The 24374-nt window shown below is 25.0% G+C and overlaps 1 protein-coding gene across 1 annotated transcript; it reads left to right on the top strand.

The window, feature by feature from the left end:
* The first annotated feature begins 140 nt into the window (after nt 1–140).
* LOC129963688 (methylcrotonoyl-CoA carboxylase subunit alpha, mitochondrial-like) lies at nt 141–24244 on the top strand. Its single transcript, XM_056078195.1, has 16 exons — nt 141–267; nt 1096–1124; nt 1713–1855; nt 5372–5589; nt 7411–7558; nt 8549–8670; nt 8957–9068; nt 10861–10942; nt 11839–11966; nt 13290–13473; nt 15858–15967; nt 18244–18439; nt 18584–18670; nt 19512–19696; nt 20576–20755; nt 23445–24244. The coding sequence occupies exons 1-16, from the start codon at nt 227–229 to the stop codon at nt 23556–23558; spliced, it is 2079 nt and encodes a 692-aa protein (XP_055934170.1). The 5' UTR covers nt 141–226; the 3' UTR covers nt 23559–24244.
* The last annotated feature ends 130 nt before the right edge of the window (nt 24245–24374 follow it).

Here is a 24374-nt window from a genome sequence, read left to right as displayed (position 1 = left end):
GATTTGAATCTTTATACTTTCAAAATATAAATGAATAGTAATTATTAAAAGTGTGATTATTATTTATTCTTAAATTGCAATGAGAACCTACATAATAAGTTTTTCTTATAAATTTTAACATATGTGAATAAATATGTAGAGATATTTGATTTGCTAAATTTAACTTTAACTTCAACTACCAAGTCAAAAATAATGTAAACAAACAGACGTCCTTCTCGGGAGAAACATGTTCTGGATAAGAGTTGGCGTAAAACGTTTTGATTTTAGGTAAAAATAAAGACATAATTAAAAAAAATTTTATCCAAATAAATTTTATTATAAGATAAAAATTTATTTAGTTAATCTTCTTTCTCTCTCTCTCTCTCTCTCTCTCTTTTTTTTTTTTTTGGCATAAATCAACGAAGGAAATTTCGTAAACTGAACTTCGTATAATTTGCACTCCGTTTATAAAATTTTTAATATTTTCTCTTGATTCATTTCATTTAAAGAATGCCATGTGAGGGATATGGAAATAAAATCTTCTTGATGAAGGCAGCAAAATTATCATCGATAAAGTCGAAATGATTATAAGATGAGGAAGTGAAAAATAAATGAATCTCAAATGAAATCTAAAACAATGCTGCTGATTTTAAAAGCGATGAAATAGGATTTACCATGAAGAAAACGGGAAAAAAACCTTGAAAGTTATCAGTTAGGTGTTTGAGGTGAATGAAGGATTTTATCATTGTTTCATATCTTAAATAGAAATTCCATATCATTGTTTATATAATTTTGCTGAAAAAGGTGTTCTGATTTTAATCGAAGAAAAAATATTTTTTATTTAGAATTCTTATCTATTTTATTATACCATCAAATATCTTTGATATGGCATGTTATTAATTAGTCTCTTTTGTGATTTATATTTCTTTTCTTTTTTCTATGTTTAATCTGTGAAATGAAAAAATTTGTTTCCTATAAATCAGTTCTCTAATCAGAGTGGAACCAATTTTACTTTATTTTATTTCATAATATCAGCCATTTTTTTTCTTATAATAGTTTTTAATGTGCTTTTTTTTCAATTTTTTTATTTATAAACAAGAACTTTTTTTCTTGTAGGAAAGTATGTTGCCGTTATACTTCATCCTGTAAGTAACATGCATCTCAGAATTTTATATTGCCAGCTGAAAAAGCAATTCCTTTTCTAATGCCTGTAATTTTTCATTATTTATTTGTTCTCTTTTAAAAATGCTAATACATACTATTAATTTATAATATTTAAAAAATGTATAGGGGTACTTTTCTGTTTACTAGATGACAATCCAATTGTAATATATGTATAGTTTAGTAACTTCATACCGTGGAGTTAACTTCAATTTTCTTTGTGAATCTTATATTGAATTTTGCCATTTCTGCCTACTTCATATGATTTTGAGGTACTAAAATGTAATATATGAAAGATCAATCTTATTTACATGTATTTTATTGCTATCACTATACTTATTATTGTTCTTGTTATTTTATATATTTCAGTACCTAATTTTTTTATTATATTTTAACTAGGTATGGATTCTTTTTCAGTGTTTTATATGAAAAGAATTAAAGATTAATGAGGATATTATCTTTGTATTTATAATTTGAATATTAACTTTAACTTAACTTTTTTACTATAAATATTTTAAGGCCGAACTAACATTGTGTAGTCTCATATTATTTGATCTTTAAATTTTTTCTAGCTTCCATAATTCCTTTGAAAAAAGTTCTTATTGCTAATCGTGGGGAAATTTCTTGTCGTATTATTCGATCTTCTAAGAAATTAGGACTTCAAACTGTAGCTGTTTATAGTGAAGCTGACAAAAATGCCTTGCATGTTACTCTGGTAATAATTTGAAAACACTCCATACTATATCATTTGTGAAAATGTGATTTTGTTTTTAACTATTTTAATAGCAATTGTTTTCTGTTCTATATATTTAAAAAAATGCCAATTTTTCCTGATTCATCTGATGAAAACAAGTCATTTATTATTGAAGTGATGCCTATAAAAACATTTTTAAAAGTGCTATCTATCTCAATTTTTTTTTTTTTTTTTTTTTTTGTATAGACTATACCAGGGTTTTTTTTTTTTTTTTTTTTTTGAAAACTATTTAATGTAAATCAATTTTTTTTATAATAATTTTTGTCTTGTCTTATAATAGTAAAATTCAACTCTGTATTTTTTTTAAAATTCAGTTTAGCATTTTGATAATTTTTATAAAGCAAAGGCATATGAAGAATAAAATCCAAATTAGCAATGATGCTTTATTACCTAATAAATTGGCAGTTTAAAATATGTGGAACAAGTATTAAAATAGTTCTTGTCTTCAGATAATAGAATAAAAAGTAGATTTTTTTTTTTTTTTTTTTTTTTTTACTTTGCAATTGTGTTGGAATTTATATTTACTTGGATATAACTAGTGAACAAGTGAAATTTTATTCCAAACATATAATTGAAATGCTCTTACTCAGTTGTAAATGTTGAAATTTGTAACTCAGCAATTGGTTAAGTTTTTATCATAATTCACAAAAATTGCTTTCTCAGATAAAATGTAAATATTAGTCATATTGTTCCATAAAAAATATTATTTAATCTGATTGCATACATAAATGAAATGTAATATCTTACTATTTTTCTTATGTTCATCATTATTTATATTTGAAAATTGTCTTTAGATTATCTATCATCTTGATTTATTTACATGTGAAATTCATTAATCAAAATGCTAACTTAGCTGCAGTTCTTTTTTTTTTTAATTTATTCAACTATTAAATATATAAAAAAAAATCTTATGAATTAAGGATAGAGTTAGAAATTTAAAAATATCCATAATAAAATAATAAAAGTTTTGTAACACAATAAGAATTCTATAAGTTTTAACATTAGAGACAATTTTTGTAGTAACTGGGTGAAACACATTAATATAAAGTTTAGCATATATGATTGTGCACTAATTAACAAGTTCAATAAGCATATATTAAATTTACAAAGGAAGGAAGGGAAGTTTGTTTTCCGGTGTATGCTCCTGAATGAATTCTTAACTTGTGCTGGGTTAACAAAATCAAAACACGAATATCACAAAAAATTTAAAATCTGCCAGAAACAACAAAGAAAGCTTAAATAGCCTTCACTTTATGGCAACCCTAAATGGAGAAATCACACACACACACACACACACACACACACACACACAAAATGTTTGTGTGCAAGAAATGCAAACTTAAAAAATTAATGTGCCATGAAATATATCTCAATGACATGTGCCCACATGGAAAATGGAAATAATATTTTAAATGTTTGTCTTTAAGTTATTTGAAAGTGAATGCAATAATATGTTTTTTAATGTAGACTACAAAAGTTTCAAGTTGCATTTTTTTACATTATTTGCAATAAATTAAATTCTTTGTATTTTTTTTTTTTCTTTATTTACAATTATACAAATAGATTGAATTTTTATAAAGAATTTTTATTTCCCATTTTTTAAAATAATAGCAAATGGTTAATAAAATAGAAATATCATTAACCATTTTGAAAATTATAAATCCAACTTATTATCTGTTATTTGGAACTGAATTTGATAAGTCAAGTAGAGTTTCTATGTAGCACTGTACATCTATTCACAAGAAAAATATGCAAAGAAGTTATTTTTGATTGAGAAATAGAGAATTAGTCATTTGCTAAATAGATTTCTGAATGCTATTTCGAAGGGCGCACATTAACAGTAATATATACAGTTATTTCATCTGAGCTGTTTTTTTTTTTTTATGGACGAAAGTAATTTCAATAATATTTTCTAAAGCTATTATTAAAACTAAAAAGTATGTTAAAAAATTTATTTTTCACTAGAAAAATATTTTTTTTTTCTTTTGATGGCAAAAAGAAAAGAAAGAAGTTTTTTAGTTGAATTTTATTAATTAAAGAAATTCATGACTTTTGTTCTTTTTATGAAAACTCATGTTTTTTTGGTATATAACTGTCTCTTGTTCTTACTACTTTCTATGAGGGGAGACTATTCTTCCTTATGCATAATGTGTAAATTAAATTGTTAATTAATGCTGAAACATGATTAAGTTTTTAATACAATAGTTAAACATATAATAAAAAACGTAGTTGAAATTGTATGGTAACTTCAGTTTGTCTTAATTTTGTTAGATGACTTAATTCAAAATAATTAATATTATAAATTAACTACTTTAAATAATGTACAAGGATTTTACTTTGCTATTACTTATTTGAATCATTAGTTCTTTTTTTTAGGGGGGGGGGCTAATCATTCTAAAAATCATATATATTATTTTTACACAATTGTAAAAATAATCTATATGATTTTTGCATTAAATGGTAATTGCATTATTTGTGGCAAAACATTTTAATTTCATTCATTCTCTCTTCTTTTGATGTATCAATATTTCCATTTTTTTTTTTTATCTGTGCACAATATCATTACTGTGAAGAAAAATAAATATGCAAAATCATTACTTTTTTTCTTTCCCTTCACTTTATAACTTTATGTTACCAAGTTTTGTTTACAGTTTGATTTTGCTGGTTATTCAGTATGTCATAGGTAACGTCATGTAGAGTTTTGCTAGTTTTATGCTAGCAAAACTCTATGCTCTTTCTTTTATGTAGCTTATTACTTATTATTATTACAAAATATGCTTTAATCTTCAAGAATTAAATAACCTTTTATTCTTAAAGATTATTTTTTTTTAAATCTTCAAGAATTTCATGCAACACCAATAAAATTTTAAGTAATCAAGGAATGAATTAAATTCTTTAAAACATTTATTCTACTCACAAATGCTCTTAAACTTATATGATCATTTGATGTTCATTTCTGGTTATATTGTCTATTAATTTTTATAATTGGTTCTGAAAAAATTTAGAAGCGCTGATACATATTTATTGTACTAGAACTAGTTTCTGTACTTATATTACAGTTGTATTTCGTAATTTACTTGCATTGTGCATGTCACTGTAATTACTTGTGCATACCATTGTAATTATCATAATTAATTTGCACTGTGTGTGCATTGATATTTGCTTTATGTGTACCATTGTAAATCACAATGCCAATAGTATAACAGTTTCATTTGTAAGAAAATAAGTTCTCAATGGCAAAAAAGATTTATTGTTTGTTTCTTCATTTCAGCCCTTTGTATTTGCAAGATTAAATGCATTCAGTCATAATTTTGTGCTACTTTTCATTTTTTTTTTATTTTTAATCATAAATTATTTGCTTATAATATATTAATCTCTATGTGAATAAGATTTCCATTTATAATTAACATTTTTGTTGTTGTTAAATTTAAGTGAAGCGGCATTAATTGAAACTAATCTGAAAATATTCTCTTTTAGGCGGATGAAGCATATTGTTTGGGACCTGCAGCATCTCAAGAGAGTTACTTGAATCAATCAAAGGTCATCTCTGTTGCAAAAGAAACAGGTGCCCAAGCAATACACCCAGGCTATGGCTTCTTATCAGAGAATGCAGAATTTGCTGAACTCTGCCAGAAACAAGGAGTGGAGTTCATTGGTCCTCCTCCTTCAGCTATCAGAGATATGGGTATCAAAAGGTCAACATTTACTTTTCTTTTCTGCCTTCCTTGAATTATTATTTAATAAATATCAAAGGCTTGAAATTTAAATTACATAAAAGTTTGAAATGTGAAAGATATAATCATAACATTTTATAGAATATTATTTTCACGATTTTTTTTTTTTTTTTGGTTAATTCCTCAATCTCCCAAAGTAAAAGAATGTACTTTGTTTTCTATATCACAAGCAAAAGGTGAGGAATGTATATGCTCTGCTATATGTAATAGAGTATATTATGTATGAAATTGTTTTATTGTATTTAAACTGATATTTGAAACAGATGGAAAAAAAAAAAAAAAAAAAAAAAAAAAAGCTGCCTCTTTATGGAAAATGAAATTTCTCTTAGCAAAGGAACTGGCTGAAATTGAATATAAAGCTATACACTTGTTTGAAAAGCCATGAACTTTTCACTACTAATAAATCCAATAAGTCCAGAATTTTTTTTAGTGAAAAAATTGGACAAGTTGAAATTGTTTAAAAAATTTCTAAAAAGAAACAACTTTTTATTTACATATTTAATAAAATTAGCATGATTTTTATACTCTAGATTTATTTACTTAAGTTTTTAACTTATTTTTTGAATGCATTAGAATGTTGATAATAGTATGAACTTTAGTAGCAGTATATATTTTTTTCTTATACTACTAACTATAGTATAATTAAATAATTTATGATATACAGTAAAAGACTTTTAATAAGAATTTGCAAAATATGAAACTTGCATAAAAAAATTCTTTGTTAAGGTTAGTTTTTATTTCTTTCTCTAAAGTTGCTTAAAAAGTACTTATTTTGTAAGGTAAAACTCGTCTATGCACTCTGTCTTAATATATGCATTGAAATTACAAATATTTAGAATTTAAAGTGAAATGAGTTGTTGTGAGCTGAATATTAACAGAATGACAGATTTTATTATTATTACTTTCTCAAATTCAGTATTTGTGAAATCTACACTTCCTATCTCTCTCGAATTTCCTGTTTCGACAAATGCATCATTTACAGATACATTATGAGATTAATTTATAGATAATATTATAATAGAAGATTAAACTTCCTTAATCACTAATAATTTTGATGTTCATGCTTATTGTGAAATATTATTTGTTCTCATTAAACAAAAGTACATTTTACATTTATGGATCAGGAAATTCTTTCTATATCCTATTAGAAAAGAAATTAGAAAATTATTGAACAATATAGCAGATACTTCCATGATAAACACCAGTAATAAACTAAGAGAAATATTAATGTTATCTTCCAGTAATAATTTATTAAAATATAAATAAATTTTCATTAAATTTAAAAAGTCAATATTTTGCCTTGTTGATGAAATTATATAAAAATGTAAGTGTGCAAGCATAAATTACTTTCAACAAAATGATTTGATATCAGATTTTTATTCTTCTGGAATTTTCATTTAATTTGCTGTTATTCTTACTGATAATAAAAATAAAACATGGGTGAAAGAATGCAAATTTAAAAACTTCATTATCTATATAAAAAATATCATTTTTATAGTATAAATCAATATAAATGAATTATTAAGTACTTAAGATAATAAAAATTGTAATATTGATTTCAAAAGTTTAAAAGCTGAAAAATCTCATAGAGTAAAATACTAATGTTACAATTAATAGACTTGTTGAAAAATAAATAATCAGTAAGAATAAATAATAGTTAATAGCAGATAAGAATTTATTTAATCTTAACTAAATCAATTTAATTATATTTGTGATTTTTAATTTATAGTACTATAATTATATTTGTAATGTTTGTTTGTTTTTTTTTCCTTTTTTTTATAGTACTTCAAAATACATTATGGATAAAGCTGGTGTCCCTATTATTAAAGGTTATCATGGAGAAGACCAGAGTGATGAGCGTCTCAAAAATGAAGCTGTGAAAATTGGATTTCCTGTAATGCTGAAGGCTGTAAGGGGAGGTGGTGGAAAAGTATGTTAGAAATTCCTCATATTTTTGATTCATTATTTGCTCAACTTATTTATTTAAAGTTTGGTTTTATGGAATTTTTATATGAAAGGTGTGGTAACTTTGAAGATATATATTTTTGAGGTTTTATTTTGTATATAAGAAAGAAACAATTATCTAGATATATTATCTATCAAAAAGAATACATAACTAAATTAGTTTATTACAGTATGTGTATAAGAAATACTCCTTATATTCAACTTCATCAATTTCATTCATGACTGGTGGATTTATTTAAAATATCTGGAAATGAATAGCATTACAAATGTATCAATTTGAATGGGGGGGATCTCTTTAATTTTCTTTTTAAATTTATTTTTGTATGCACAAATAATAAGCAAAACTTTACCTGCTTACAGTTTATCAAATTAGTTTTTTTTATAATGTGTATGAAATTGACAATCATATTCATTTTTCTGTCCCTTCCTTCCCCCCCCCCCCCCAGTAAAATTAAATAATAAGAAAAGGATTATGAGTCAATATAAATATCTGGAGATATAACTTTTTTAGTTAAAAATTTAGTTTATAAAGAATATTTTGCTAAAAATGACTGATAAAATTAAGAATATGCATAAAAATTTAGATTTGCTAAATTTGTCAACTATTTTATTTATTGATTCAATTAACACAACATTAAATTCTTTATTTTATTTGAAACATTTTACTGACTGGAAGGATATGTTTATTCTAACAATTTAGGAATTAGCTGTTGAACCACAAATGGAAAAAAATGTCCATAATATACAATTAGGGCATGTATATATGTTTATAATGAATGCATGTGATTTTAACTCTGATGATACTTTTAATTTTTTAATCCTGTTTAGAAGTAGGTTAATGATCATATATTTTGTAAAGATTATTTAATGTGGTAATTCTGCAAATGATTCAGAGTATTATTAATTGTTGTTGCTTTCATCTGCTATTAATTAAATTATCATGTTCTTATTTTAGGGGATGAGAATTGCATCTTCATTAGAAGAATTTGATGCACAGCTTGAATCTGCTAGACGTGAAGCTCAAAAATCTTTTGGCAATGATGCCATGCTTGTTGAAAAATATGTAAAGAGACCTAGGTGTATATCAATTGTGATTTAATTTCCTTTTTTTTTAATTTTATAAATTAATTTGATTTTTTTATCATTATTTATATGTTTTTATATATTATATCTTATCAAAGTCAATAATTTGCTATTTATTTATGTTTAAATATTTTTTAACTATCAAAAGAGAAAAATGTAGGACTGTAATTTTGAAATAAGGCTGCAATTTTCATAAAGACTATATATATTTAATTAATAATGAAGAGCATGAACTATTTCTATTTGTTGTACTGATAATTTATTTTCTTCATAAAATTAGACATGTTGAAGTTCAAGTGTTTGGTGACAAATATGGAAATTATGTCTATCTGTTTGAGAGAGACTGTAGTGTTCAAAGAAGGCATCAAAAAATTATAGAAGAAGCTCCAGCTGTAAGTTTTACTTGTAAAAATAATTTTCACTTGTGTCTTTTTATTTTATAATATTCATTGATATTATTTTATAATTTCATTGATATTATAAGCTTCAGTGACTTGGAAATCTCTAAAAGATTTAGTAGCATTATGAAGTATATATAAATGCATATATATACAATTGGAAATTATATATATATATATATATATAAACATTTTATGATGAGTTCTTCAAAATAGTGCGAAACTTTTCAAACTTATTTGTACTCTAAATAGTGAGAGAAGACATGAAATGATATATCATTTAAAAAAAAACTTTTTTTAACATTTTCATTCAAAAGAAGATATTCTTTTTATTGGCACTATCAGAATAAGACAAGTTACTCAAATGTTTTATATTGCTTATTAAGAAGAATCTTTATCTTATATTTTAAAGTATTAAGCTAAAATTTCTATTTTTTATAAATATTCAATTTAAATATCTTTTTCTGACTGATTCTTTTTGTGTGTAAAAAAATAAGAGTATGTAAGTAAAAGCCAGAAATAGTAAATTTTAGAGATTATCAATTTTTTTTATTTGCTTGTGTTATGCACATGTATGGTTTTTACTAATTTTCTGCATCTTCCTTAATGCATTGATTTATTCATTATTAGCAATCTTTGGAGACTGGATGATTATATTAACATTGGTTGAAATATTGGTTACGTTTACTTTCAGTTAAATTTCTTACTCATAATTTAAGGTTCTGGATTTCTTCCAAGAAAATATTTTTAAGTGTTATATTAGACAGACACCAAAATGGTGTTATTTTAATTTTACACTTATTCTGTTCATTGTGTGTAAGAACCGTTCTAATAAGGTGAAGTCTTATCGTCTTATCACATTATATTACTTTTAAAACCTGTCCTGATAATGTATCTTCACATGTGATATTTCTATTTTATTCCTCAAGTAAATTGCACAAATATAGAAATAAGGTGACTAAATATTTGCTGGAGCAATGATAAGAGTTTAAATTTCCATTCATTAATGAAATTGGGAAACAAATTGCAAGGCAATTAAAATGGTATAATTAAAAAGACAATTTTTTTAAGGTTTTAAAATAGCATACAAATTTATTTTATGCAATAATGTTTTCAAGAGTTATTGCAGAAAAATGCCAAAACTTTGCTTTATTTTTTTAATTAATTCAATTTCTAATTAAAAATTTCAAAAATTGCCCCTAGGTGCACATTCTCAAATTTTAAAGTATACTTGTGATAAATTTGGTAGTTCTTGTTTAAACAGTCTGCCCTGTAGAGCACTAATGTACATATTCTCATTTATTACTAGTGAAGGTATTACAAAGATTAGTATTCTCATCATTAGTTTGCGTTTTTCAAATTATATGTCAATTATCTGTAGACTTCAACTTAGAATATCTGATAAATTTGTTATGCATGATTTCTGACTAAGTTTTTGATTAGTTTTCTGTTTTAAAAATTTGGTATGCTTTTTTTTATATTGGCTAACTCATTAAGTTACTTGTTGATCGATCTAGCCGATTTTACATCATCTGATTTTATAATTTTCCATATTTTAGGAATTAGAATTACCAGTATTTCCCCAAGAAATTTGCACTTGAATTGCAGTTAAATTACATTCAAGTATTATCTGTATTTTAATCAATATTATTATGCTGAAAATTTGATGTATTACTGTTACATTTAGTAATTTTTCCCCCATTGTTTGTTTATTTTCATTTTCTAATAAAAGAGATTTAGGAAAATTGTTTAATATATTTATATGCGGTTCTATACTATTCATCAGCCTGGGTTAGATGAAGCAACTCGACGTTCATTGGGTGAAGCTGCTGTTAGAGCAGCAGAAGCAGTTAATTATGTTGGCGCAGGTACGAATTTTAATTCCTTTGTCCATTTCAATTACCTATTTATTAGAATTGTTCTCCTTATATAAGTAACATTGTGTTTCTCAACCTTATTATTTAACAAGCTGCCTCTGGCAGCCAATAATTATCTTAGGTTTATTTATTTTGAAAGACTTCTATTAAAACTTTCATATCAAATTGAATTTTAATAACTTCTTCAGCAATATAGTTTTAAATTTTAGACTGTGACAAGGTTTTTATATTGTTCGAGATGTACCATCTTCTTCCATAATTCTTTACAACCATATTGAATATTTGAACTTTAATTTAAAATAAGAAATGATTAAACTTGAATTAATCCAGTAGCTTGCTTGATGAGTAGAAACATGTGCATAAAAATATGAGAATAATTATTCAACATTTAGCATGATAATCATACTTACATAAATATAATTATTCAGCATGAAGTTTATTATACTCTTTTGAATATTTTTCTCAATTTATGCAGTATATCAGAAGATTTTTGTGTACTAATTCAAAAAAAAAAAAAAAAAAAAAAAAAAGGTAAATGCCTTCTAGATAGAAAGCCAAAATTCAAGCACTATAATATATTTTTACTTTATATGACAAGAAAGTACTATTATTAAACCTTTCAAGACAAGATAAAATATGGATTTTTTAATTCTAGTTGCCCTATAACTCAAAAATATGAAATAATGTTCATTTGTTTGCTTTTTTTCCCTATGATATATTCAAAATAACTTTACTTAATTTAATTCATTTGATGAATTCAGAATGTTTTATTTTTTCATTCATATATGTTTTTCCCCGATATTATATAATGCTTTAGTCTTTATAATTGGAAAGAAATATTTTATTCCAATAAAATAGAATAAATTTAAGATGATCTCTTTCTTTAGGAACTGTTGAGTTCATTATGGATGAAGACAGGAAATTTTATTTTATGGAGATGAATACCCGCTTACAAGTAGAACATCCAGTGACAGAAATGATTACAGGCACTGATTTAGTTGAGTGGCAGTTACGAGTAAGTTCAGTTTTTTAAATTCTTGTAAGTATTCCTCAGATTACTGTCAAGAAATTTCATTTTCTTTCTGTGTTAAATTAATTACTGTAAAAAAATGAAGTAAAATAAATAAAATCAGAGATATATATGTTGACGATCTTTTATTAAGAGATATGCTCATTTAGATGGGCTATTATCCTGTTAATATTATTTAAATCTGATAGTTATAGATTAACTAATAAAAGTTGTATTAGAAAGTAACATGCATGTTGGCAAAATGCTAAAGAAATAAAAGAAAAAAAATATAATTTATGCCACAATTTAGATGTAAATATGTTGTAACATTTGCATCATGATAAATCAGGCAGTTTAAATATTTAAAGAAACTTGCTTGGGCTGCTAGATGCTGAAATAAAAGTTCGGATTTGATGCAGACAAAATGAGAGGAGAAATTTTTAACCTCACCCAATGTTACAGATGTCATGCTGATGCTTTGAAAACTAAGAGAAGCAGAAAAATTATTATTATTGAGATTATGTACCCTCTGATTATTATGATTTCCTATATTAATATTGTTATTAACTAAATTTTCAGATAAATAGAATGAATTAAACCTTTTTCTAATAGGAGATGGCTCTAATTTTTTTCTTTGGAAACATATTTTTTACCTTTTAAAAATGGGTTCTAAGTAATAGTTGAAGATGTTAAAGAGAAAGAATTATACTAGGGTTTGCTGTCAGGTAAAAACGAGGCCCTGCCCTTTTTTTCTCAGTTCCAGAAAAAACAGATATTATGAAAATAGAACAATCTCCTTTCTTAACACAGATTTTGAAATACTAATTATTTTGAGGTATGGCAGATTATTTCTCTAATAACTAAACATTCAAACTTTAAATCGTTTTTTCACAATTAGGTTATATGTTTAGAAATTTCCATTTATTAACAAATGACATAATAACATATTTTGAAGTTGGAACATACTAATACCTTAAAACAAATTTACATTTTTGTGATATTTCCATTCAAAACAAAATTTTTAAGGATATTTTTTAGAGAGAATACATCAAATCTTCTTTAAATCTTTGAAAATTTTAAGTGGATATCTAAGAATATTTAATTTTAAGAAATAAATTTTCTCTATCGTTGAATCAAAGTTACTTACAGAATTAATTCAACATTTATAGAAAATGGATTAAAGTCATATTTATTTGAATTAGTTTAAATCTTATCAATTTAATAGTTTCAATAAGACAGATCAGTTTGTGAAAATATTCATAAATATGCTCCATAGTGTCTAAATAAAATAAGCAGTCAAATTATTATTGAGATTTTTTTTTTCTGAAGATAGCAGCTGGAGAAAAGCTTCATGTAACTCAAGAAGATTTGAAAATCCGAGGTCATGCTTTTGAAGCCAGAATCTATGCAGAAGATCCTGAAGAAAATTTTATGCCTGGTGCTGGTCATTTGTTTCGTCTCTTTACTCCACAGGCATCTGAAGATGTTAGGATAGAAACCGGTGTTAGAGAAGGTAAATTGCCTTATTTATGTGCTTAATTTACACTTTCTTTTTTAATAAAATCTCTTACTGAAATATAAAATTTGCTTAGTAATAATAAAGTATCTCACAATCTAATTGTTCAGTTGCTTCTAAATAGTATTTTTATTCCATGTAGGCAGTCTTTCAAATTAAAATCTTCACAGTGCATATAAAAATTTTTTTTAATGTAAAAAGAATATAAAATTGTTTGCACTGTGTTTTTATTATTTTTATTTTTTTAAAGTATACTTTTCTGTTGCTTAAAAACCATAAATTAATCACAGATGAAAATATTTTCAGTTAAAAGGTTTGTAAAGAGATGAATAACTTTATTATTCCATACATTACCAATTTTTAAAACCCCTCTTTATCTTAAGATTTTTCTTTATGTTACTATCAAAATTACATTTGACTATTGAAACTGATTACATTATTTAAAATGACATCATTTACCAAATATTTCCTTTAAGGATTTTTTTTTTTTCTCTTTTTGCTGTGTTCTGGTGTAAAGCAATATTTTATAACATAATTAAATGTTTTCTGCATATTGCAATCTGTGTTATTTAATTAAATTCTTTTCCTTTTATATTGTAAAGATGGGTTTTGTTTATTTTAACCTTTTATTTATCCTTAATTATTGAAAAAAATCCTCTTGATAGGTGATCATATGACTTTTTTTGTGAGTAAATTTGGTAGTATCATAAGGAAAATAAATAGTAGCCAAGATAAATAATAAATAAATAAATATATTTCCTTTTACTATTTTGGTTTAAGAATATGACACACACATACAAAATTTCTTCCTTGCCTTTTAAAACTAGTGTTATTCTATTTTCCCTACCTCCCCCACTTTACTAAACAACTGGTTATAAAAAATTTTTTCAAGAAACTATTTATTGCATAAAAACATTAAATACTATGGGCATAAATTCGTCGATGAATGGAAAACAAAAAATTTATATCATAACTCATATGACTGAATTACTATGAACAGAATTTTATGAAATGATATTAAATAGGTTTTTCTCTTATTTATATCAAAAATTAAAACTTTGGAAATAAATTTTATGATTTATCAAAAGAATGCAGGTTTTTGATATCTAATGCACAATGGTTGAATTTTATGATTATTTAGTGTTTGATTATCTTTGTTTTCTAATTTTATTTCAAACTGAGCAGCATTTTCGAAAATCCACAGATATATGTAATTCCATTTTTGAAAAGAGATATAACTCCTATCCTATATGTCATGTATACACAAATTGCTAATTAGCTTACTCAAGAGTTAGATTCCTCATAAATCACTAAGGCTTCAATGAGTTTTAGTGAATATGATCATTCAGCTTCAAGGAATATTTATAGTTACTAGAAAAAGGAATACTTCAGAAAAATTCATTTGACTAAAAAAGGGGGGGGATTGTAAAAATCTATATAAAAACATTGTGAATATATCACATATCAACATGAAATAACCAAAGTTTGTTTGCATATAAAGTAAGACCAATAATATCTATTCTCATACAAAAGAATATCAATACGTTTAGTAAAAAAAGCTTAATAATTTAAATTTCAGCATTGAATTCACGGATGCAAATATTTCTTCTGTTGCCAACTGAACTTTAAATCTAGAGCTGATGTTCCTCTGAAGGTGCTTAGCTATATTAATTCTTTGAATAGATTATAACTCTTGGTAATTGATAATCGTTATAATAGTGTGTTTTTTGCTTTGTCTGAAAATATAACAATGGACAGCTTGCAAAGAAATAGAACCAATTACAAATAAAAATCAATTAAATATAAGCAATTAAATTAATGCAATTAAATAATTATTAAATGAAATAATTCCAGAAAAATTATATTGTAACTTAGGGTAGATGTATTTATAGTCTGTGTAATTTCTGTAGGCGTTTCAAGGACACTCGTTTTCCCTACTCTTCACCCTTTCTCCTTCTCCATTGCCATGGTTTCGACAAAGCTTTTTTTTTTTCCACACCAGTACTTTTGGGAATACCTTACCTTCAGAGTACCTTAACAGCTGTGTAAGAAAAAGAGTGACACTGTTATCCTTGCGAGGCAGACAACCAGTAATGAGGTAGAAAATGTGACCTTGAATCATCTACAGAAAATACACATACATAATAAGATACAATTTTTAAAAGATTGAAGGGAATCATAGAAGTGAACTGGAATGTTTCATGACAATTAATTCTCTATGAAACTCAATTAGTTCTCTCTCTCTCTCTCTCTCTCTCTCTCTCTCTCTCTCTCTCTCTCTATATATATATATATATATATATATATATATATATATATATATATATTGTAAAATTCATTTTGCTCAAGTCTTTATGAAAATGCAATATTTGCATTTTTAGGTGATGATGTATCTGTACATTATGACCCAATGATTGCCAAACTGGTTGTTTGGGGTCCCGATCGCAGGTGTGCACTCATGAAACTTCATTCTGCATTATCTGAATACAATGTAAGCCTTGTTTTTTTTTCACCTAATTGTTTTTCCTGGATGCTTCATTTAGAAAGTGCATGAACACTATATTTAAATATCACTGCTATATAATTGAACAAATGGCAATTCAAAGTTTTAAGGTATTTGTGTTTGCTTAATTCATAAAAATTTGCATGCTGTATCTATTTAAATTATTCATTGTTCACTTACTATTTTTACAGAGCAATTATCTATAAGCCCATATTTTTGTTGCATTTATTCAAAATTAAATCAATACAAAGTTGGTCAGAAACATTCATCTACTTAAATTCAAATGACTGCTTTACTAATGGTATTTCATATAATCAAAATAGCTTGTAAATATGTATTTTATTTTGATATTGTTTTTCTACTTTTAAATCTATATATCTTGTAATGCTTTTTTAAATAGATTTGATATGATTGTTGTTTTAATGATACATACTGAATTTTTCAAAATGATTAATAAATAATTTTTTTTAAATAAGAAAATGTAAAAAAAAAAAAAAAAAAAAAAAAAAATGTTCATTTCTCACAAGGTTAATGAAATATCCAGCTAGATTTAGTTATTTTAAATGCTGCTTATAGAATCCGATATAATTTGAAATTTACATGATAAAAAGAAGAGAGATATATATAATTCTTGTTGTTAAGAAATGGGAACTACTGTGCATTTCAGAAAACTGTTACTATCATTTTTTAAAAAATGTTATATACAGAGTGTAGGAAATGTATTTTGCATAAATTTTTTGTTGAGCACTTTTTTCTTTTCCTTCAAATACCCATATTGTACAATATTTCTATATATTGCTTAGTACAAAGTAAATATCATCATCATCTTTAATGCTTCTATTTCCATAAAATCAAGCTGACTAGTTGATGTTCAAGAATACAGAATTTCCATATTTGAAAACAGGCAGCAGAAATTCATAATACTGTAAACTATTTTCATATTTATGTGAATATTATTTATACACAGTGTATGTTATTAAACAAAATTTTCTTTATACATTAAATAAATGCTGATTATTTTTTAATGCTTTTAATTATTATTATTTCCCCTGCTGATCCAATCTCTTGAAAGCTTTAAAATTGGAAATCGTTTAATGGTTTATAAATTAAATACTTTTCTTTATAAAATTTTTAGCCCCCCCCCCCTTTTTTTTTCTTTTTTTTCTTCTTCTCATTAGTAAAGTACAAAAGAAGTTTCATAATCGTCAAACAATTTTAACTCGAGATTTTGACGAATCTCCATGTTTGAGACCTCACTGAATCTGAAAAACACATTTTTGGCATTATGTCTGCCTCTGTGAACAAAATAACTTAAAAGTACTTAGCAGTTGAAGTTTGATATGGAATATGAGCAAATGCTGGGATAACGTGATGAGGAATATTACACAACTTTGAGTATCTTCTTCTCTCTCTCTCTTTTTTTTAACTGTAGATAATTTCTTATTTCAAGTATTTCTTTTCTTAATAACTTTCTTAATGTTTTTGTATCTTTTTCAAAAATTAATAGTTTTTAAAATTTTTTGAATAAATCGATGTATTAAGTTGGTTTTGAAATTTCTCTGTGTTTTTTAATAAACCTGTTATATTTAATAGCATAATTTTAGTGACAGAATGAAAGTGTGTTTACTTTGAGTTATTTCTCATGAATTAAAAATACGAATAACAAACTGAATCTGTTTGTTAAAATATACAAATTTGTATCTTGCATCTTTTCATTTTATTTTTTAAGAGGTTAGATATCAATCTATCTTGTTGATTCCAATGGCATTATTTAAGTAATTTAATGTTTGTAATAATTTTTAATAAATGTTTAGAATGGTGATGGTAGCAATGGCTTTAAATATTTTAAATAATTGCTCATTATAATCAGTTAAACATGAAACTCTATATATTTTGGTATTTATCTATAGTTTGTACTTTTTATGTAACAGTTTTTTTTATTTGACCAAGTTATTATTATTATAATTATTATTTTTACCCCAGGATAGGCTCTGATCCAAAATATTTGTCTTTAGAAAGACTTGGGTTTGTATCTAAAAATCATGAAGATTAATAGAATAACAACAAATATAAGGATTAAAATTTAAAAAAAAAAAAAAAAAAAAAAGATAAAGCCAGTTTTTGTTAACTATTTTTGGAATATGGTTTTTTTTTTTTTATATCTAACAATTTTCAAACTAAATACTTTTTATTTTGTCTGTGTAATTTAACTATCATTCACTTTTATGACATATATGGGTTTTATTTATTTATTTATTTTACAGATAGTTGGAGTGAAAACTAATGTTAAGTTCCTCATGCAACTTGCTGAACATGAAGAATTTGCTCTTGGAAATGTTCATACTGATTTCATACCTCAGCATGAAAAGGAAATATTGACTTTTAAAGAACCATCTCACCAAGATGTATGTACTGCTGTGTTAAGTGCCATTACTTTAGATGCCAGTCAAAGAAATCGTGGTAATTAATTTAATAGTTTATAATTCCTAATATTGTTTTTTTTTTTTTTTTTTTTTTTTTGTAATTTAGTTTTTGATTTCCCCCTTTTAAATTGCTCTTGTTTTTTTTCTGTATATTTTAGTAATTTCTTTCTTTTATTTTCAGACAAAAATTCTCCATTTACACAATTAGATGGGATGGTACCAAATTTGACATACACGAAGAAAATTAAGCTTGTGTTCAAAGATAAAGGTAATAGTAAAAAAAAATTATGCGGTTGAATTATTTGATCTCGTACATAGCAAATATATTTTCAAAATTTAATAAATTATCAGAATTCCTTTTAAGTGAATACAGCTATAGTAACTAAACAGATAGCCATTTTAAATATTTTGGTAGAAGTAAATACAAATGAAGTGCTGGTAAATTAATATTAGTTGAGGGCAAATATCATGTATAATATTGATTGATTGTCCCCATTAAAATACGTTGGACATCACTTATTTGACCGTGATTAATGTCATCATTCATTTTGTTATCAAAATCCTTTGATCTCAAAATGATGTATTCAATTGTACCTAAAAATATTCATATTGTGTTATCTCTACATTATTTAATGACGTCATTTTGAAATAGATAATTGACCAATCATTTTTAAGCCAGAATTTATGATTGACACTTGTGGAACTTTTTGCTGCACTTGTAAGGAAATATTTGGAAGTCATTTTTCCATAGAATGAGTTTAACATTTTTTTGTATGGAGTACATTGGATTGGATTGGAATCCAGAGCAATTTGGATTGATTTGAAGTGACAACTACATTGTCAGATGTTGCTTGAAATCTATTGGAAAGCCATAAGATAATTTTGACTGCAATTAAATTATGAAAGCAAATTAGATGAAAAAAAACAGTGATTTGAATATTAAAGACAGTGTTGAAAAATGCAACAGGTAACAGAACAGGAATTAGTTTCTAATGCATATTAAAATTGCTTCTGTAATCCCCCCCCTCTTCCCCTCAAAGTAAATGTGTAATAAATAAGATTTTTGTCTTTTGAAGATTGAAGTAATCAAATTATTTTTTTATTTGCAGATTATTCTTTAGATGTTCATTATGAAGGAAATAGCATTTATTCTTTCTTCATTGAAGATAAGGTGTATTCAATGCAAGTTGCTCCATCTAAAGAAGATCCAAGTGTACTACATTGTACAAAAAGTAATAAATCTTTTCCTGTTCGAGCAGTGATTCATGACAATGAAATTCATCTATTCTCTAAGGTATATTGAAAAGAACAATGTGCTTTACTTCTGTGTGTCTTATTATAAATAACTACAAACAAATTTACTATAAATAACTTAACTATAAGTGAGTATTTATTTAGAAAACAAGTTTGAATATAAATACATATTTTTTAATGTTGCCATTTCATTAATTTTTTTAAAAGTTTACGCTTTCAAATAATCTTTTAATTACTTAATAGATAATTATTAGTTTGTTTTTTTTTGATAAAATAAAACTTTGATTTATTTTTATCTGATTTTCTGTTTTATTTATTTATTTATTATTAATATTATTATTTAATATTTACTCTTGATTCATATAAGCAAACTTTCTGAAGTTTTGTTTATAAAGCCTTCCGTAATTTTTGTTTTACATAAATTCATGTTTACAAATTAATACAATAAAGAATCTTGGAGTTTAGTTAGTACTTTTCCTGATTAATCCAGTTAGTGTACAGTGTTTCTCTTTATATATCTTCATATTATGGGAATGACAAAAGTGCTCTTAGTTAACAGAGAAAATTTAACAGTTTACTTTTTATATTAAGAATGAAATGTGACACTTCAACATTTATATATATATATATATATAGATTAAAGTATTGTATATATAGTTATTAAATCTTTGGTTTCTAAAATCATATAGAAAATTAATTAAATTAAATCAATAACATCTCAGCATATTTTAAGATTGAGATATGGTATATTAAAAGTATATTATCAACCAAAAATATTCTGAACATTTAGATTGGATTCTAAAAAAAAAAAAAAAAAATGTAAAATGGATGTGTTTTTTTTAAATAATTTAAAACTCGTATTTTCTCTTGAATATACTGATGCTTCATTCAGTATAAATAATGATGAATACATCTTTAGGATTCTAGTTACCAGTTCTTGTTGCCAACTCCCAAATTCCAGTCAGCATCTGCTGCTGAGACTTTGCATAAAGGGGCTATTGCTCCCATGCCTGGAGTCATCGAAAAAATCAATGTAAAAGTGGGGGATAAAGTCAAGAAAGGTGATCCACTTGTGGTCCTTATAGCCATGAAAATGGAGGTAAATATTGTGCACTTAAGCTTATGTACTCTTTAAATTATGCTTATGCAATTTTATTTTAATCTTTTCTTTCAAAATGTAGGTATGTGAGATTTATGTTCATGCAATTGCTTTGATAATAATACACTTCTTAATTAAAGGAATTTCCACTTTCAATAATCCAGCCACATAAATATGAATCAAAAATATATGGAGCATCATAAAAACAATTTTTGATTAAAAACCAATGCATTCATAATAAAATTTTGAAGTGTTCGTAATCAAAAAATAAAACATTTTAAATGTATTATTAAAAAATGAAAATTATTATAAAATACACAAGTATTTTATATATTAGAGTAAGTAATACATAATAGCAAATAGTAAGATTTCTTATTAATGAGAATGAAATGAGGCTAGTTTGTTGTAATCAGTTTCCATATATTGGGATCTTGTCTTTATTTATCTCAAATGTAAATTAGGTTCTATTTACATTTGAGAAATTCTAGAAATTGTGTCCTATATTTATTATTAATTAAAAACATGGCTTTAAACTGAGTTCCACAAAGGTGTGATTATTGAAACATTAGAAATGCAATCGCTTTTTTCGGAAATATGCTTGTATTCAGCCTTTTTTTAACCAAAAGTTCATATAAATAATCTTGTTCTAAAACATTCATGGCACTTCTATCACATAAAATAATTAAAAACTGATATCTTTCCTGAACTAAAATATTATGTAACACAGTATCCATAGTAAAATTTCTGACCCATCTTTTTATAAATTAAAAAAAAAAGTTTTCCCAGCATTGTAACTTATAGTTAGTGTGACTGCTGCCATAAGCCCCTATTTAAGGGAAAGGGATGTAAAAAATAAAATATATATATATATAAAATCTGAAAATTTAAGTAAAATTTAAAAAGAAACATCATTTTATATTCATTTTCGAACATTAAGTTGAATCTCCTGTGTAAATATTATGTTACCAAAAATAATGTAATGTGCCATATTTGAGGAACCACACTATTATAGCTTCATGCACTTTCTAAACCAGAGGATTTCAAATTTTAAAAAATTGTTATGCCGTTAATATTATAAGAATTTCGTCATATATTGAAAGAAACTTTATTGATGTATTTAATGAATTGGTGACAATTTTAATTAATTCATGAATAAATTACATCATAAAAATATGCAAGCATATGTTTCTTTTTTATGCACAAATGCATCCAATGTTGGAAGCATATGTATTGGAATTGCAACAATAATATATTATGGCATGGCCATTTTATTGACATGGAAGGGCGAAAGATAAGTTTCACTGCTCCAGCATTTTGTTGAGGACAACTACAATGAAATGCAGTCTCGGTCCCCCCCCCCCATTCCCTCCTTATGCTTGGAAGAGAATTTGCCTGATTGCATATTTCTTGTAATAGAATATTTCTCCAAATTAATTTATCTTAACAATCCTGCTGATAAAACTACTTATAAATAGATTAATAAAACTAATTATAGATATATTATTAAGGGATTTATTATATTCATTTGAAAAACTACCTGGATATATCTACTTCTGCCACCATAACATTCTCAATGGAGTCCCAAGTTTGTAAGGAAAATTCAAATCAGAAAATGGTATTTGTTTTATAATCAAACAGTTATCTTAATTGATTTTTTTCTATTGAATAATAAAATGCTTTAATTGATAATCTAAAAATTATTCTATCCTTATTATAAAATGTAAGTTATTAAAATTTAGTGGAAAGAAAAAGAAAAAAAAATTAGGGAAAAGAAAGAGTTTTATTTGAAAATAATATAATCAAGAGGAAAAGTCATAAAGCTGTTTATTTTAAAGATAAAGCATAGTCTCTTGCTGTATTTCAGAGGAAATAATTTTTAGTGAATCTGAGCTATGAGAATTTGAGTGAAATGTGACATGCCTGTTTCACTGGTGAAACTCTTAAAGTAGAAAGCGAGTGAAAAATTAAGTTAGCAAACTTTGTCAGCTTGGTTTTGAGAACCCCATTTCGAAAATGAAACTGAAATTTAAAATAAAGAATTGTTTTCATGACAGATGATTAAAGTTAGTTATTAAACATTGAAATGTTGTGGGAAATCCGAAGAAAAAAACCCCGCAAATCAGAAATAAAAATGATTTTTAAAGTTGAAATTAAGTTGTTAGAAAAAATATGCATGTGTTTTTATTTTTTAAATAGTTTTCTCTGCAGAACCAGAAGCTGTTTTATGTATACATAAAGTTTTTTTTTTTTTTTTTTTGTTGTTGATTTAAAAAAAAAAAAAAAAAAAAAAAAAAGGATTTTTACTGTAATTGAATTTTGCTGTAAATATTTATTCCGATATTTTTTTTAAATTACAAACCTATATTTGGAGAAAACATTTTTTATTGTGTTTACAGAAATGCAATAAATGTTTATTTAACTACTCATATACTATAAGAATTTATCATTCTTTTGTTTTCCCTTTTGGTCATATATATATATTCATCTTTGCTATCTCTTGCTATATTTAGAATTAAACATGTGTCTTAAGAAAATTGTTTAATATTTTTTATCAATATAAACTTAAAACTTAAACACATAAAGATTAGATGTGTAATTCCTGTTTTTATTACTTAGTTATACTGTAGCATCTTTAAAGCTGTGAATGAATTTCTGTATATTTAAATTAGAACTTTTTTTTTTATTTCAGTATGTTATCAAATCACACTGCAATGGAACTGTCCAGAAAGTCAATTTTGATGTTGGTGCCAATGTAACAAAAAATGCTCAATTGGTTGAAGTAAATGAAGAAGTGTCTAAGTGAAATTTAGTTGCATTCTAAATGTATTTGTTTATATATAAGGTTTGTGTATGCTGAAATTTGCCAATTTTTTATTGGCTTGAAATTTTAATCAATTGTAACACACTTTTACCCCTCCTCACCACAATTCTAAAAAATATTATGCTACAATTTATCGTTCCATTAAATAAAAAAAGATCTAAATCACAGGGGAGAAAAATCTAAATTGAAGGATTTTTAAAAAATGCCAATCTATAATGTTTGTCTTCCAAGAAAAATCAGCAGCCATTAGAACAAATGTTTTAATATTATCAAATTCATTTTTATTGTAAAGAATTTAAAATCTATAATTTATAGAATATAATCTATAAGAAAAGTAGAAAACTTTTCTTAATGAAACTACTACTACTATTTTTCTTATAGGAAATATTGCATTTTTAATGCAGAATGGATCATATTGTTATATGTTAATTTCACTTTAAAACTATTGTTATATGAATTATCATTAAAAGTTTATTATGCAGTTATTTAAATATATCAGATTAAAATTTTCGGAATTTTAATATTTCGTGACTTCAAGGATAAAGTCATAAAAATATTTTTGGAGGCCACGATTCTCATCTTTATTTCCTACAAACACCCTATATATAAAAGCAGCAATCTATTTTTGTATGTAATGTTGAATAAATATTTTTCATATACAAATAAAGTATTGGATTATTTATAAATTATTGTGGTTTAATTATTTTTTATTTATCCTCATACAGAAATTTACATTCACATATGGAAGAAAGTTGCAACTTCATTCTATTGATACTTGTAAGATGAATATAAAATTAC

The sequence above is a fragment of the Argiope bruennichi genome, chromosome 3 (genome assembly GCF_947563725.1).
Source record: "Argiope bruennichi chromosome 3, qqArgBrue1.1, whole genome shotgun sequence".
NCBI lineage: Eukaryota > Metazoa > Arthropoda > Arachnida > Araneae > Araneidae > Argiope > Argiope bruennichi.
This window is presented reverse-complemented; position numbering and strand designations above follow the sequence as displayed.